This window comes from Narcine bancroftii, chromosome 9 (genome assembly GCF_036971445.1).
Source record: "Narcine bancroftii isolate sNarBan1 chromosome 9, sNarBan1.hap1, whole genome shotgun sequence".
Lineage (NCBI taxonomy): Eukaryota > Metazoa > Chordata > Chondrichthyes > Torpediniformes > Narcinidae > Narcine > Narcine bancroftii.
The window spans coordinates 94,136,792-94,155,006 of record NC_091477.1 but is presented as its reverse complement, the minus strand read 5'-3'; the positions used below and the strand labels follow the sequence as shown (position 1 = coordinate 94,155,006).

Below are 18,215 nucleotides of genomic sequence, written 5' to 3'. Positions count from 1 at the left end.
TTATTACTGGAGGAAAATATACCCCTTTACGGTAAGGACACTACAACTCTCTCACCATTACACTTTCTAATTGCAGTCGGACACCTTTACTTGTGTATTCATATCCTTTTCCAATAAAAGGCAACATACCGTTTAATCTTCAAACTGCCCACTGTATCTACGTGTACGTAAATGCTTAAGACCTTCTGAACATCTAAATTTTCCAATCTCTTAATATTTAAAAATATACACTTTTTAAATTTTCTTTCTAAGTTGATAACCTCAGTTTTCCACATTGTATTCCAGCTGCAATGTTCTTGTTATCCACTCACTTGGCTGTCTACATTCTCTTGAAGCATCCTAATTACTGACATTCACTCTTAGTTTTGTGCTGTCAGCTGCAGATGCTAGCAAAATTGAAATGCTCCTCTCAGCCAAATTTGGCAAATATAAAGTCCCAGACTGACAGAGCTTCAAGGTTGTAGTCTAGTACAAAAATATGGAGTGAGGGCTGGTGCGTTAATTTATTAGAAAATAGCTACCAATCCTTACAGATATATTAATCCAATTACTACATTTTGAAGACGAGCAGGGGTTATTATCACAGTTGTCGTATGTGGAAGCTAACTGTGTGCAAATTGGTTACCTAGTTAATCTTATAATAAAAGTACTTCATGGATCCTAATGTACTTTGAAATACCCGGGGACATGAAATGAATTACATAAATGCAAATCTTTCCTTCTATATGTTAAGAACCAATGATCCCAACTCTGATCTCCGTTCAAGGATTTAATTAAGATGTTCCACACAGCTGTTTTTTTAGAACCTTTTAATTAAATGTTTATTGCTAATTAACATTTGGAACTATTCCAGTTCACATGTTAAATTTCTAATTTGCATTTGAAGATGTCACCTCTGAGAGACTTGCTCAGCTAACCTCTGCTCATTCCTGACTCACAGTAATATCAACTGACATACAAATGCAGTCTGGCATGTTACTTCAAAAGGCCCATGTTCTCGTCATGCAGTGTCAATATTATTTCCATAACACAATCAGATCAAGAAACATATTTTTAAAAATGTCAAGTTGATTTCTTTATCTTTGACCTGCAAATAATATTAGTTGGGGCGTGGGATATTAAAACAGAATTCTGTTGCATAAATATGACTTCCAAAAGTACTAAGACAGATGTGCAAACAAATCCACCTTCCAATACTTTCACACCCATTCTGTTGTGGATGAAGCCACCTTCAGTCAGAATCAAGAGCGAGGGGACCGAGTAAGTTACTTGAAGTTGGAGAATTCAGTCCCCATGATGTTGGGTTGTAGACTAGAAGTAAAACATTAAAGTCTGTTGACACCGTGGTTGAAGTAAAAACACAAAGCTGGAGAAATTCAGCAGGTCAGTGTCCTTAATATAGCTATATAAATTATATTGCTGTATAAAGGACACCGTTTGACCTACTGAATTTCTCCAGCATTATGTTTTTACTTGGGTTGTAGACTACCCAGGCAGAATACGAGGTGCTGCTCCTCTAATTTGCATTTGGCCTCACCTTGGCAGTGAAGGAGAGAGAGGAAAGACAGGCCTGCAGGAATGGAGAGGAGAGTTAAAATGGCTTTCAACTTGGAGCTCCAGATGGTTGTGAACAGAACATAAGTGCTTGGCAAAATTGTCATCTACACTGCACTTGGTCTCACTGGTGTAGAGGAGGCTACATTGAGAGCACTCAAAATAATAAACAAGGTTAGAAGACGTGCTTTTGAAGCTATGTCTTAACTGGAAGGGCTGTCTAGGTCCCTGGATAGATGTGAGGGAGCAGGTGTTGGGATAGGTAATGTACCTGGTTGCAGGGGTGTCACAGAGAGAACATTCCTGTGGGTGGCAAAAAGGGATGGGAGGAAATGATCCAATTGATGGTGCAAACTGGTGATAATGTCAAAGAATGATGTGCTGGATGCAGAGATGGGTAGGGTGAAACCTTTGTCCTGCCTGAGGGGAGGCAGGATGGGAACACAGGTGGGAAATAGAGATGTGGGCGAGGGCCCCATCAGTCACAGTAGAAGGGAAGCCATATTTCCTGAAGAAGAATATTTTAGATGCCCAGAAGTGGGCAGCCTCATCTCAAGGAGGAAAATGAGGGAAAGGTTTGGTGTTCTTGCATCAGACAGGGTGGTAGGTGGTGTAGTCTCAATAACCGAGTCTGGGCTTGCAGTAAATGTCTTGAAACATGAAAATCTGCAGACGCTGTGATTGTATGCCTCCCCGAAGAACGCTCTTCGAAGGGAGATTTGTGAGAGTCTCTCTCAAGGCTCCCCATCTGCAGTCAACGATTCTGTGCTTTTACTACAGTAAATGACAGTGAATAGTTTGTCTCCTGAGAGAGAGATTCAGAAACTGGAGAGAGGTGTCATAAATGGTGCAAGTGAATTTGAGGGCAGGGTGGAAGGTGTAGCAAAGTTAATAAAACCAGAGTTCCACAGGAGGTAACACTAATGCACTCAGCTAGGTTGCGATGAGAGTTGTTGAGTGGCGCCAGGTGAACAAGGACGGCTCCCAATAGCCAATGCAAGGGTGGACATAACTAGGGCCTCTGTGTACCCATGGGTACACCTTAGATTTGTAAAACGTGAAAAGAATCTAGAGGTGACATCACTCATCTAGATCCATGTACCCTTCATCTCACCCAGATCCAGCTCTCGCTCCCCAGCTCTTGTCCCATCCTTCTCTCTCGCTTCTTTAGACAGGCTACCTCTCCTTTGCACTCTCACTCTCGATGCAGGATCCCAGTCCCAAGCCATCCCTTTGCCTGACCAGCTGAGTTCCTTCAGCGGCTTACTTTTCGCGCCAGACAAACACCAGTATCTGCAGTCTCGCGTTTCCGTTCCTTCTGGCCGATTTAGCAGGGGCAAAGTGGAGGTGTCAACGGGCCACCAGCAAGCAGCTTGTTGCATTTCCGGATCTGACAGAGACGAGCTGTCCGCACCGCTTGGCTTTGCCAGGCTAGATGGGGTTGGGGGGGGGGGGGGGGGGGGAGGAGGCTCCACCCAGTTCTTGGTGCAGCCTCCGAGTGACGAAGCCGGCCGCCAGTTAAAAGGTCGGCCGAGCCGTGACAGGAGCCGAACGCCGCTCCCCCGCCCCTGTGCTCCTCGCTCAGGCTCAAGGCGGCCGCCCGATGAGAGTGCGGCTCCCGAGCCCGAAGGAGCGATCGAGCGACGCCGACTGCCTGCAGGATCTCCGAGGTTGACCCCCGCCTCCCCGAAAGGTAGGAGCCCAGTGGGGTGCGGGGGGGGGGGGGGGGGGACTCTTCCACCAATCTCACCCCCATGGGGGTGGAGGGGATCTTCTCTCCTCCCGTGTCCCTCACCCCACCAGCCGTGAGGAGGGGAGCAATTTTCACCTCCACCCCCAGTTGGGGGTGAAGGCTTATCCCACCCCCCCTCTCTCTCTCGCTCTGAACGTGGTCCTTTCATGATCATCCCCGGTGGGAGTTCTTCCCTTGTGGGAGGTGTGCGGGCCGCCGTGGACTGAGGGGGCCGCGGGCAAGTTTGCGCCGGCTGGGCGGTGCTGGCTGCTCGGTCACGACCCGCCCGCTGCTGCTGGGAACATCCATTGTGCACGTCCGAGGTTTGGGATTCATTATCCGGAGCATTGTTGGGAGCGGGGCCCTGCGTCCCCTGGAGGGGGGGGGTGGGGGAGGAAACGTCAGCGGGGAGGGAGCGTCCTCCCGTCTCACGGGCGGAGGAAGAAACTTCTTTCATGACTTTGGATCGTGTTGTCAACAGGTCGGCGGGCTTCCTCGGGGCGAGCATGGAGAAGCGTTTGACGGTGTCGGCGGGCGGCCGCCCAAGGACCTCGGGCAGGGCGGCAGGGCTGGACTGCTGCAGGCCTCCAGCCTTTGCCCCGGAGCTGGCTCCCGGCACCAAAGTGCCGCTTCTCAACCCCTTCCTCAAGAAGAAGCACGCCCAGAGGCAGCTGGAAGCGAGGAACCTCCGAGCCCTGGGACTGATCCTCACGAGTTTGCTGCGATCGGACAAGCTGGGCGACGGGGTGTTACTTTCTCGGAGCTGTGAGGGGAATCGAACCGGTTTATTTGAAAATGACTCCGATGAGAACCCGAAATCGGGAAGCGGCGTCTCCACGCTCATGCCGTCTGCGGGGGACCTTGAGCAGACGCGGCCACCTGCAGCCGTGCAGCTCGCTGTCCAGGAGCCCGGGGGCCCCTTCGTCACCGAGGCATCTGCAATGATCGCCACGGCTGCCAAGTTGCCATTCCAGATCGCCACGCATTCCGCCCAAGAGGCTGTCGCCGCAGAATGCTTCGACCGCGCGGGCCAGTCCCAGGTCAGCAGCTTGTATCAGAGCCCCTTGTGTCCCGATCGGCTGAACCAGACCAAGAGCGAGAAAGATTTAAAGACTGGCCTTTTTCAGGAAAAGAGCGAGGAGGCATCAATCGACCTCGTCTTTGATCTCTTGACCCAGTTACAGTATCACACTCATCAGGATAATGGAATCGAAATATGCGAAGAATTTCTGCAGGGAATTTGTGCTTATGGAAATGACTGTCCGAAACATCACACAGTGCTACCTTACCAGTGGCAGCTGAAAAATATCATCACTCAGGCTTGGCAGCCAGTGCCGGACGAGGCGCAGGAGCATTTAGAAAGACTCTACTGCAACCCTGAGCACGACCAAGTCAAACTCCAATACCAGTAAGTAACAGAAGCTGGATAGATGTTCTCTTCATTCTTCTGGTTGTTGTCAACTTCAATACCTTCATTCGAGTTTGTCTCATTCCTGGGTGATCATTTTATAGCAGTGTCAATGAAACCTATTTGAGTAGAGATGCATTTTAAATCTTTTTGTACTTGGATGCAGGTGAGAAATTGGGTTGAATGGTCGATTGTCTGTGCACAGAAGCTCAGTTCCATTGTGAGGTTGTGTTTCCATAGTGACAAGATGGAGATAACAGCATTCAATGCCCAGCCAAAATAGTTGTCAACAAGTTGGTGCAGCACATCACTTGCATGGTTACCATGCTATTTGGTTAATGCTATTCATCATTTGTGGTTAGCTTGGCTTTAGTGAAAGTTTGTTTGGATGCAAGAATATTGCCAGATCAGCACCTCACTCGCAGAAAGATCGAGTAAAATCTGTAGTAGTCAACTGATTCTGCAAGTCTGCATACACTGATCAGACATGTCTGCTTAAATCAGACAACTATTGGTGCATTTACCTGACTAAAATTACATAGTTCTGACTTTTACCAACAAAACAAATCCACGTTTCATTATTTTCTAAAACTGATAGTCTGCAAAAAAGGCTGTGATAGACCGGTATTTCACATTTAAAATTCTAGAATGTAATGTGCTGGGTGGTACTGTTTGCTGGTACTGCACCAGTACATGTTATTCCTCTTTACGGCTGTCCAGTTACAAACAAGATTTAATAATGTGTGAAGGCTCTGGAGAATGCACATGATTTCATCCTTCAAGGGGATCAAAGTGGGATTTGAATAGACTTAAACGGTCTTTCTTTGTGACACCATGGCCAATAGAGGCACGTCGATAACCCAGACTTGAGATCCACACTCTTCTCCGCTTTGACAAATGTCACAATTCCACAGAGCACAATATGTAATGGAGAGCATGTGTAGTTGCTGGCATACATCCTTTATAATTTCATTTTTAATCGATCTTTCGTTGAAAATTGGTAACTTTAAAAAAATATAATTTTCAAATTTGATTTTGTTTCTGAACTGCAGAAGAGGGGAAATTAGTTTTTTTAATCAACGATGGCTATAACGTAAATTTCAAAATGGGTACAATTCAAGTAGAACAGGCTCAAATGCCTTTACAATCTGTCTTTAGAGAGCTTCATGCGACATGCAAATTATCAACTGGTTTCAATTAAAAAAAACAAGTATTCCCACTTCTCTGCTTGTATGGTAATTCTTAAATGCAAGTTAGCAAAGTCTTGCTGTGACCTGCACAGTAGGGTGTGCTGTCCTTATTATTCTGTTGGTAAAATGTCAAGATGAGTTTTGCTTCAGTAATGTTTTGAATTGATATTTGATAAACTGCTTCACAAGAGCTTTTTTGGGGCGGGGCTGCTTGATCTACTGTAAAATTTACATTTCAATTGAAGCTTGCCCTGGAAAATTCAAAAGTCAAGAGATTCCAAACACAAAATTTGTCGGGCACAAATTTCTATATGATGCTCAAAAAAAATTGTGATTAGTTACAGGAAAAACAGTATTTTCCTGAGTTTTGATACATTGTATGTCTTTGCTTTGAGACTTTTCTAGAAAGTAGGACCATTATTGGTAATAGTTGTATGCCAAATCAACACCTAACGTTGCTTTCTTCCATTAAATGTGTTTACTGCAAAAATGCATCATAATATAAAATAGAAATTGTGTGCAAATATTCCACTCATGTTTTTGGTTGTGAATTTGTAGAAACATCTCAACCCTCCCACTTGCTGTGTCATCAGAGGAATTGTCTCTATCCACTTGACATCTACCTATTAGAATAATTTCAGTTTTATGTCATTGGTATGATGGGATACATGGGAACAGCTCTGAGTGGATTGGAGGTCAATCCACAGGAGCATAAGAGTGGCAGAGGATCACTGGAGTCTCCCTTTCTTCCTCCCTCACCCCACCCCCATCCCCATTCAATGTGATCTACTGTGATTGTAGTCTGAAGAGGGCATGCAAAATCATTTGAGGACCCCTTCCACCCTGCACACAGCATCTTTCAGGTTCTCCTGTCGGGGAAGAGATATCAGAGCCAAATACTATCAGGCTGAAGATCAGTTTCTTCTCACAGGCAGTGAGAAGGCTGAATGGCCAAAGGAACTACTCACACTGACCATCCAAGACTCTCATATGTACAAATAAATATTTATTTATTTGATTTTGCCTATTGAAATACTTGTCCTAGATCTGTATTATTTGTCTGTATGTGTGTTATGTCTGGTTGTGTGGCTACATGTTTTGCATTGAGGAACGGAGAATGCTGTTTCATAGGGTTGTACTTGTACAATCAGATGACAATAAACTTGAGTTGAATCACTTCAACCCTGTACACTCTTCGAAGGTGGCTGGAACTGAAGCACCTAGTGTAAGCCCACGCAGACATGGGGAGAATGTACATACTCCTTATAGGCGGTGCCGTATTCGAACACTGGTGCTGTAATAGCGTTGCACTAACTGCTAACCTGTGCTGCCCTAATGTGGATCAAATTGACTGATCAAAATTAATAGTTATATTGTTCTAAGATTGAGTTATCAGATATTTTTAAAACATTTTGCATAATCTTTTTAAGGACATTTAAAAATAGGCAAGGAAAGAACAATTAGTTGATCACTTGGTCACTCTATTTCAGTGCCTCTAATTTTTCCTCAAACAAGGATTCTCTTCCATTGCAGTGAATGGGACCTCAATTGTGTTCCTTCCAGTGCCTGCACTTCCAGTCATTAACATTTCCTGTATTCTCAATTTTCACTCTCTAGTCTCCAACATTCATTGCTTCTGCCATTACCAAATGTACGATTCCTCGTTCTACAATATTCCAAAGATATCTAAACCTCCAGGCTATCCTGATCTATTCATCAGTTACTCCATCCCCTTTCCAGAAAAAAAATCCCTGAACATGCACACACAAGATGCAAAATCTGCTGATATGCCTCCTTCAGTATCTTTGTCTTGTAATGTCATTTTATTTCTCCTGTTTTCCTTCCTTAGACAGATTTTTTTATTCTCTTGTGCTTCCCACTAAAACAACCTTTCTACTTTCTGAACTGCCCATTACTTTCCAATGCGCAGTATTTACTTAAAATGTGACATTAATATTTTCAAATTCTGACATAAAAATACACCTGTTAGTTTTTGCTTTCTTAACAATTTGAGCCTCTACGACTTTGTTTTCTGCCAAGAAATCAATCTTGGGTTTGCACACATCTGAAGTACAGAGGGTCAATATATTATTACTACCAGAACTTCCTGATTTTTGTTTAAACTGTGAATAATTTTTCTACAAAGAAATAAATAGCTGGAGGAACTCAGTGGGTCAGGCAATATCCATTTTCCTCCATGGATACTGCCTGACCTACCAAGTTCCTCCAGTGGTTTATTTTTTGCTCAAGGTTCTAGCATCTGCAGTGTTTTGTGTCTCGATAACTTTTCTGCACCTACTTGAACCTTTCCTTAAGGTTGTACAAAAAGGGGTAAACGATATGCAAGCAGACAAGTGTTTGTGTTTTTGTTTTGTGAGATTGCAAAGACCACATAGCAGCCTTGAAATAATCTCGAAATGATTGGCTAGCCAATTATTGATGAACAGTGGAGTAACATTGGGATTACTTGCCTGTTATTCAACTGAACTATGCTATTGTCCCATTTGAAAGAACACCCCTTCTTTCAATGTAGCATACATTCAGAACTGTCAAGGCGAGAAAGGATTATAATGTAGAAGAGAATTAAAGGGAATCTGAAGTATTTAACCCAGAGCATGAATGGAACACACGGTCTGAGTGGGCGATGGAGCAGATACCCTCACAGCACTGTGGTATCTAGATGTGTACTTGAATCATCAAAGCAGACCAAGTGCTGGTAAGTGGAATGGGTCGACATGGCTATTCTACGGTTGGCATGCTCTTGGTAAGTGGTAAAAGCCTGTTTCTGTTGTATGACTCTATAGGCACTTTCAGGTGGCCAATTGGCCCGCATGTCAAGCCACATGTGTGGGCAATAAGCAGCTGTTTGGAGGCCACCTGAATGTGCAGGAGATGGTCTTGAGGCGAGCTACGTAACCCTCCTCCGAGAGGGATAATCAGCTCAGCGGCTCCCCCAGCCACCTGAATGCAGCTGGCTGAAAGGGGATGTTAAAAGGTCAGGCTGGTGATGTGGCAGTGACGTCGTCAGCCTGAGACGCCTGGCGCGAATCTTGAAGCACATTGTGCAGGCAGGCTAGTGCAGATTCAGTCGTTTTGTTTAGCAGTTTGTTTAGCCAGCTCCCCACATCTCCATCGGGCACACAAAACTCAAAACGGTCAACCAGTTTACCTATCTCGGCTGCACCATTTCATCAGATGCAAGGATCGACAATGAGATAGACAACAGACTCGCCAAGGTAAATAGCGCCTTTGGAAGACTACACAAAAGAGTCTGGGAAAAACAACCAACTGAAAAACCTCACAAAGATAAGCGTATACAGAGCCGTTGTCATACCCACACTCCTGTTCGGCTCCGAATCATGGGTCCTCTACCGGCATCACCTACGGCTCCTAGAACGCTTCCACCAGCGTTGTCTCCGCTCCATCCTCAACATCCATTGGAGCGCTTTCATCCCTAACGTCGAAGTACTCGAGATGGCAGAGGTCGACAGCATCGAGTCCACGCTGCTGAAGATCAAGCTGCGCTGGGTGGGTCACGTCTCCAGAATGGAGGACCATCGTCTTCCCAAGATCGTGTTATATGGTGAGCTCTCCACTGGCCACCGTGACAGAGGTGCACCAAAGAAAAGGTACAAGGACTGCCTAAAGAAATCTCTTGGTGCCGAGGGAGTCACGTGATGGAGTAGTGGCCGGACGGTGAACTCCAGCCCTCTCCAGAAAAGTCGGGAAAAACAAAGGAAAACACAAAGGCACAGAAATAAAAGTTACAGAAAAGTGAGTATAAAGGTGGAAAGAAGATGGCGACAAAAAAAGAAAAATCGAAAGCAACGGTAAGAAGAGAGGAAGAGAAGGCAAAGGAGGAAAAAGGTGAAGGCCTTACCTGTCCGAAGAGGCCCACTGCGGAGAGAGAAACCCGCTCCCTCAGGTCGGTAAATAATGGACTACAAAAATGGCTCGCTGAGCCGATTAAAAGTGCGCAACCGCGCATGTGCGAGGAATCGCGCATGCGCGATGCGAATGAAAAAAAACACACCGACGGGAGGGGGGACCAGCTGGGGAGTCGATCTCCACAGCCGGCAACGACAGCTGCAGAACACCTGCAGCAAGAAGAGACCACAGAAGACAATAGAAACAAGAAAGAAGAGGAGGAAAAGGCACCAAAGAAACAACAGATGGCCAACCCAGAGGAAGAAGAAGAGGAAGAGTACAGGGAAATAGAAGAAGAAAAGAAAGGCAAGATAAAGGATATACTTTCTCTTATTAAAGGATACATGGAGTCATTTAAAGAATGGCAAACACAGGAATTTAAGGATTTAAGAAAAAGAATAAACAACACAGAAGAGAAAATAAATAAAATAGAGATGACCTTAACAGAAATGGGAAAGAAAATGGACAAGATGGAAGAGCGGGCAGTAGCAGCAGAAATGGAGGTAGAAGACTTAAAAAAGAAATTGGAGGAATCTAATAAAAAAACTAAAGAGACACAAGAACTACTAGCTCAAAAAATAGATACAATGGAAAACCATAACAGAAGAAATAACATAAAGATAGTGGGCCTTAAGGAAGATGAAGAAGGCAAGAATATGAGGGAGTTTATAAAAGAGTGGATCCCTAAGACCCTAGGATGTCCAGAACTACAGCAAGAAATGGAAATAGAAAGGGCACATAGAGTATTGGCCTCTAAACCACAACCACAACAAAAACCAAGATCTATTGTAGTAAAATTCCTAAGATATACTACAAGAGAAAAGGTACTGGAGAAGACAATGGAAAAAGTAAGAGAGGGCAACAAACCACTGGAGTATAAAGGGCAAAAAATCTTCATTTATCCAGATATAAGTTTTGAACTCCTAAAGAAGAGAAAAGAGTTCAATACAGCAAAGGCGATTTTATGGAAGAAAGGGTATAAATTTATACTAAAGCATCCAGCGGTATTGAAAATATTTATTCCAGGACAACAAAACAGACTATTCTCGGATCCAGAAGAAGCACGAAAATTTGCAGAACAATTACAAAAATAGACTGAGGGAGGAAGACGGGTAATGAGAGTTAAAATGATCACGATTGATATGTATGTGGGTAAAGACAAAAATAGACTGAGGGATGAAGACGGGTAATGAGAGTAAAAATGATCACGATTGATATGTATGCGGGTAAAGAGGTATAAGAGTGAATAGAGACAATGTGCATACGTGAATGTATCTGTACTTAGAGGAAAATATAGATAGTATAGACAAGAATTAATAAGGGAAGGTAATGGAATAGAGAGAATAAGGAGGGAATTAAAAGAGTGACCTTTGTGACATATGAAAAGTGAAATCTTTTCTGGGGGGGGCGGGGTGGGGGGAAATAGTGGTCACTGCAAAATCAGTTGACGCTTGCGAGTGGATTCGCAAATCCAAATGGAGAGGGGAGATGTGGTTGTCCGACAAGGGATAAAGGACAACTCAGGAGGGGAAGGGGAGATTGGGGATAAATAAGATAGAAATAGGAGAATAAGGAAAATGTTGGAGGTTGTAGGAATGTTGTCTTATAAAGAGTTGAAAATAAGAAAACAAAAATGGAAAAGGAGGAAAGGTAATGATGGAAAAACGGAAAGAGAAGATAAACAAAATATAAAAGGGCTACGCTGAACTATATGACTTTAAATATTAATGGAATACATAACCAAATTAAAAGGAAGAAACTACTAAATTTAAATGAATAAATGTATTCCATTAGAAAAAATAACATATAGTTTAAGAAATATTATTGAAATAGTCGAACAAGTATAGGAGCCTTACATTAAATACAATAGCGAAAACCTACCGGGGACAAACATTACCTAAGTTGATGGAAGGAGAAGGAAAGAAAAGAATGGACTCAGTAGAATTTCTGGTGTATTTTTGTTGAATGACAACATTGTCTGACTGGCTTAATGCAACCTAGATTGTATACCTAAAATGGATGAGGGGGGGGGTGGGGGGGTGGCTTGGGAGGAAGGGGGGGGGGGAGAAAAAGTCACTGTATATGTGTGAAAAAGAAATAGTGTATATCATGGCTAATGTGATTTATGGTGTGAAAAATAAAAAATTTAAAAAAAAAAAAAAAAGAAATCTCTTGGTGCCTACCACATTGACCACCGCCAGTGGGCTGATATCGCCTCAAACCGTGCATCTTGGCGCCTCACAGTTCGGCGGGCAGCAACCTCCTTTGAAGAAGACCGCAGAGCCCACCTCACTGACAAAAGGCAAAGGAGGAAAAACCCAACACCCAACCCCAACCAACCAATTTTCCCCTGCAGCCACTGCAACCGTGTCTGCCTGTCCCGCATCGGACTTGTCAGCCACAAACGAGCCTGCAGCTGACGTGGACTTTTACCCCCTCCATAAATCTTCGTCCGCGAAGCCAAGCCAAAGAGAAAGAAAACAGTGCATTTGAACAATGGCTCCAAGAAAGGCTAGTAACTGATCTGAAGAAGAGGTTAGACTGCTTCTAGAACATCTGACTCAGGAATCCCAAGAAAAGGAGCTCACTGGGACAGTTAGGGATGGTCCCACTTTTGAGCGGCTGTCTGAAGAGCTCGCAGCACAAGGGCACAAGCACAGTGAAAACCAGGTGGTCACGAAGCTGAAGAGCATGAGGAAGAAATTCCACGCAGTCCACAATAGGAGGAGCGGCAATGAGCGCAAGGAGTGGCAATACTTCAACCAGTGCCACACTCTCTGGGGGGGCTAGCTGCTCAGCTACTCCCTTGAATGTAGCCAGTGCTCTAGAGACCCCCTGATTCCCCAGAGCTCATCCCTGAGGGATCTCAGGGTTCACACAGCGACAATGGAGGAGACATGCCGGTCCAGGAAGAGGAGGCCACTGCCGAGGACCCGGCAACCACGGATTTGGATGCCTCCGAGAGAGGAAGCACAGAGGTCACTGTCCCTGGAAGTGGCGAGACTGCACTCTCAACAGAGAACACAGGTACAGTAGCATTGAGGTTGTGTTTATGGAGAAGCACCGAAGTCCAATGCTGATGCACTTTTACTGTTTCCACCCACAGCCTCTGGTCCCAGACACAAGCGCCAGCAACTGATGAAGGGGCAGGTTCTCGCGAAGGAGTGATGATATTGGCACTTGACAGGGAGGACAGTGAGAGAGACCGCCAGCGTGTAGAGGAGGTGCTGGATCACGAGAGAGTCATGCTCACCGACCAGAGGGAGGACGAGGAAGCAACACGCCACTCCAAAGTGGAGAAGCATGCCCAGTCGACGTCTGAGTTTGCGGCTTCCCCGCAATGGACAGGCAGTCAGTCATCTTCAACAGACTGGTCACGTGATTGGAGGCCTCCCATCCCCATTCCCACAGTAATATGGTCAGCCTCATCCCATGTATCTGGCCCCTCCATCCAGCATGCCATTTCATTCCACACCAGTGCATCACAGTAGTGGATGCTTTGGCATGACTGAGATGCTGGGGTCCAGGACCGGTTCCTCATTTTCCCACCCCCTCCAACTCGTTCCTCTCAATGCTGGAATGAGGTTTGTGTCGGATTAAACATCCTTCATGCTGCTACCTCACTGCTCACTTTTGTTGTTCATGAAGCCCCTCATAAGTGCAGTGTTATGTGCGACACTTTAAGGATGGAAACATTCAGCTGTGAGATGCTATGGTGCCGGGTGGTTGTGTTTACTGTTTTAGTATTTGATCTGATGTGTTCAAGTGTGGAGTGGATTTGCACTGTTATTTGTCCATTCCATGGTTTCCTTCAAGTTTAAGAAGGATGTGAAGTGTTAACGTTGCGATATCTACCTCAGATATTTATGAAGCTTTGTGATTTCTCAAAGAACGTCTTTTATAAAATATTATTAAATTTTTGACAAGCACACAAGTCACAAGTTTCATTTATATGCACCCGTTCATTCGTGAGAGCACATAACATGCCAGGCAGCAGGCTCATGTCGCCACATTGGGTGGGGAGGGTGGAGGGGGATACAAGTCGTGGAAAATGGAGAGCTGGATAGCAGGGACATACCCTTACAGGATGGACATGATGGCAGAACGGATGGCCTGGTGCCCATGGCCCTACTGATCAGCACAATCTGCGCTATTGGGTGCAGGACCATCTGCCTCACTCTGAAGGGAAGTCTTCCTTGTTAATATCACATATATTGTGCAGTACACAGCAGGCAAACACATCTGGGACTAAGGCGGTAGAGATATCTAAACACTTGCACGGCCATTGGCAATAGCCTTTTAGACGGCCAAATGCATGTTTCACCACTATCCTTGCTGAATTAAGAGCCTTGTTAAATCTTCACTGATCTTGATCCAGTACTCGGTGCTGTGTGAACCCCTTCATCAGCCAGCTTCGTAGGGGGTATGCCGTATCACCCACAAGATGCGCTGGAACCTCCACTCCCTCAACATCCTTGGACACCTGCAGGCACAACGATGCAGACATGTAGTTAATTCATGTACCTGAACGTTGACACAGCAAGCATGCATAACATTTGAAACACGGAGCTTTGAAGGGTGAACACTCACGTCACGTGGGAAGAGGTATCCGCCCTGGTCCTCAGCTTTTCTATACAGAGGAGAGTTGGCAAGCACTCGGACATCATGTGTGCGGCCCGGCCACCTCACAAACACATCTGAGAAGCTGTAACATGAATGGAAATCACAGTGGAAATCACATAGTGAAGTTATAGTCATTGGAAATGTGATGTAATGTACATCAATAGAGGCTTAACTCACCAGAATCTGTGGTCAACCACCGCTTGCAGAACCACCGAATGCCACCCTTTGCGATTGTAGTAGGGTAGCTGCAGCATCCACGCTGGATGTGATAATGGGAATGTGTGACCCATCAATGGCACCAGCACACATTGGGTATCCCCTTTGGGCAAAGTCATCAATGGTCTCCTGGAGACATGTTCCACTTGGCAGGAAGATGAAACGTTTACCGAGGAACTTACTCAACGCAGCAGTCACCTCCTGCACCACCATGCACATGGTGCTGACGCCTATTCCAAAGATGGTACTGATGGGTCGATACTCACAAGGGTGGCATACCACCAGAAGGCCACAGCTAATCGAAGTCTGGGCTCCAATGGTCGCTACAAGTCCGGTCTATGCACCGTCAGGTGAGATTCTATGAGTTCCAGCACGAAGTGAAAGGTGCCACGCGACATACGAAAGTGTCTGCTCCACTCAGCGTCATCAAATTTGCTGAGGACATTACTCCAGAACTCAGCATCCTGCAGTCGGTTCAACCGCCAGAGAGACCGATGTGGCACCATAGCTAATTGACTGACCAGCAGCATTCACCTTCGTCTGCGGTGCTTAACGCTCCACGCGCCTTTTGACTGCTAACTGCTGTCTTCTTGCCCTCAACCTTTGCAGGAACCTTCTCCTGATTGCACCATGTGATTTTCAGATCTCAAGGACAATTGAAGAGCTTCAACAGCACAAATAGCCTTACCAAGGATCTGCCGTATCTCATTCTGAACACTCAGAAACGTTGAGGGTCTGTAGAGGGTCTGCCATTGTCCTGTGTTCCTTCTTGTCACGCTCAAAATGACATCAGTCAGTGGGCAGGATCACAGCTGATACTGGGTAGGAGCCTGAGTGTGCTCAGAGCCGCATCCTGTGCAGCTGTGTCCTTCAGGTGGCCAGCATTGCGCTTTAAATGCTGCCACCTGAACGGCAATTTAAAGGGCTGCTTCTGCTTCTGCAGCTGCATTCATAGTGTAGAATGCACCTGAAAAAGCCTAATAAGTTGAACCCTAATGTGGAGCTCGAGCCTGCAACCTTCTAAGTACATTATCTCATAAAATCATCATGTCATGTGGGAGTTGCAGATGGGGTGACGTTTCACACAAATCAGAATGGGCTGAGTTGTTACCATAATAATAATGCCTGTTTGACATCCTCCTGCGAAGGAACTGTTCCGTAACTGGTGGTTCCCCAAAGAATAGTATACTGTATTCATACCATTTCAAAAGAGATTGCATTGTACACTTTCAATTTAAGTTTGAAATTGATCACAGTATATTTAAGAAATTAGTGAAATGTACATCATTAAAGTGGCTGCTCTGTAATGGTTTATGTGATGGTGATGTCACCAGGTTGACAATGTCACAACGGCTGAATGGTTGTGAAAACAGGGATTTGTTTGGTTAGAAACAGCTGATAACACAGGCTCATTAAAATTCCAATTGTTTCTCATAGGAACAGGAATAACCTTGAAACAAAATCAGCACAAAGAAATAAGCTAATGAATTTAGAGCTGTACTGATCTGAGAATTTTGAAAAGAGTTAGTTTAAGGGTGTTCTCAGGAGAATCAGTTTCTGATCTGTGTGTTTTGATTTCATGAAATAATTTATATAATTGGTATCATGCGGGTTTCAAATGTATATCTAGTCTTGTGTGACTTTTTACTTTTGATTTTATTTATTAAGATATTGAAAAGTCACTAAGGAAACAACTGAAAGATTACACTGGCTTTGGGCAAAGCCCAGTACGATGCACAACTGAGCATGCTTTCACGAAGTATTTATGGGTTAATAGTTATTGAGGATAATTGAAATATATTGGGGCCAGTACATGGGTAGGGAAGGTTGAGACAGTAAATTGAATCTTGAATAATGTTTAGAACAAGGAAACATTAATAATGTTCCCAATCCCTTTGTTCAATCCCCTCCCACTCTCGTTATGCAGATTAAGATGATTTAACACTAATTTACTTGCGTATGCATTTATATATTCAAGGGATTGCTGCAGTTTTGTTAAATTGGACAAATATGTGTTATCCAATTGACGAAATTTGTGTATTGTCAAAAGCTAGGTTTGAGTACTCTGAGCTTTTCTGATGTGTTGTAAAATACGTCCTAATTTCCTCCACATTTTCTTTAGATTCAATAATCCTAACTTTTCATACAAAGGTTCAAACCAAAAATGATAAGAGCAAGTTGCACTAAAAGTCAACAGTCCTGTCTTCTGTTTTCTGTTACAGTTCATTCAGTTGATAGTGGATCATATTTTCTCTAATACTGTTCTGTTCATGATGGAAAGCATCTGAGACCATTTTAGGGTTACAGTTTAGTTCTGTTTAGAGAATTAGAACAGCTTAATTTATATTTCTCACAATCTCAAACAGCTCAGCAGCAAATGAACACTCTGATCCAATCATTGTAGCATTTTTCATGATTATTTGGAAACAAATATTACCACTCATTTGCTTTTAAGAAGAATGCGGTATCAATTTTAAAAATCTATAGTATCGTGAGGATGACTGGTATGAAAAATATTACAAACTTTCAAGTCTTTACACGCACAAGTGAACTTTCACCCATTTCCATAATTGCAGTTAAAGAGGCGTTGTCTCTACAAGGGAGTGTTTGCTTCAGTAAAGTTTATGGAACAGGCATGAATAACCTTGTCTGAAAATTCTGCTAAACCAGTACTGTTTTGGTTGTGTCAGTGAACCTACAGACCTTAAAATTTGTATTTTATTTTACTTTATCAATATTTTTTATACAACGCTTACATTTACTGTGCCACAAACAAACTTCACATTTAAATATCCTATTACTTATTTTACATTTAATTTTGCTTTTTTTAAAACTGTATTGTGTTTACTGTTTTAGCTGATGGAAGTGTCAAAGTTGTGTTCATCATTATGGTAGATGAAGGGTGTTTTTTTTTTAAAAAAAAAAGCTAGATTTCCTGCTTCTAATTAGATAGATGTGACTAAAATATCGTGACCGAAAGTCGCACTGTATACCATAAGCAATTTGTGAATGATTCAAATGGAGGAAGATACTTAAATATTAGTCACTAGTCAGACAAGAGACTGCAGATACTGGAATCTGGATCAACAAACAATCTGCTGGAGGAAGTCGGTGGGTGGAGCATCATCAGTGGGAGAAAAGGATTGTCGAAGTTTCGGGCTAAGACCTTTCATCAGGACTGACTTGCACAAAAATTGTTGGAGTCTTTTTGCATGTTAATCTAGGTTTGGCTAATTAAAAACCTAGTTGAAAACTGTTCTAATCCTAGTGGGTTTGTAAACGTGGAATATATGAAGTTCATCATGTGAATTGAAATAGCGCTCCAGAATCAATGGGTAACTGCTGGTAAATGAAGAGGTGTTTAATGGATAAATAAATCAATAATAGATATTTTTTTTTAAATTAAAAGCAATGGTAGAACACCTATTTTTATTTTTAGAGACAGACCTGCCATCACATCCGACAACCATTGAGTATGAGTCGGGGGGGAGGGGGGGGCGGGGAGAAGCAGCATTCTTTCATCTCAGCAAAATGGCCCTTCTAGCAATGAGGGAAGCAAAAGCCA

General features: G+C 43.9%; 1 protein-coding gene across 3 annotated transcripts in view; it reads left to right on the top strand.

The window, feature by feature from the left end:
• Positions 1–3,056: 3,056 nt before the first annotated feature.
• tiparp (TCDD-inducible poly(ADP-ribose) polymerase) overlaps positions 3,057–18,215 on the top strand; it is a 28,428-nt gene continuing 13,269 nt past the window's right edge. Inside the window, exons 1-2 of one of the 3 annotated variants that reach the window (XM_069896886.1) lie at positions 3,057–3,247; positions 3,768–4,694. In XM_069896886.1, coding sequence (XP_069752987.1) covers positions 3,793–4,694 — 902 coding nt within the window. In that variant the 5' untranslated portion in view covers positions 3,057–3,247; positions 3,768–3,792. Of the gene's footprint in view, positions 3,248–3,460; positions 3,610–3,767; positions 4,695–18,215 lie in introns of those variants that run through there. The other 2 variants (XM_069896885.1, XM_069896887.1) reach the window with 2 other exon arrangements.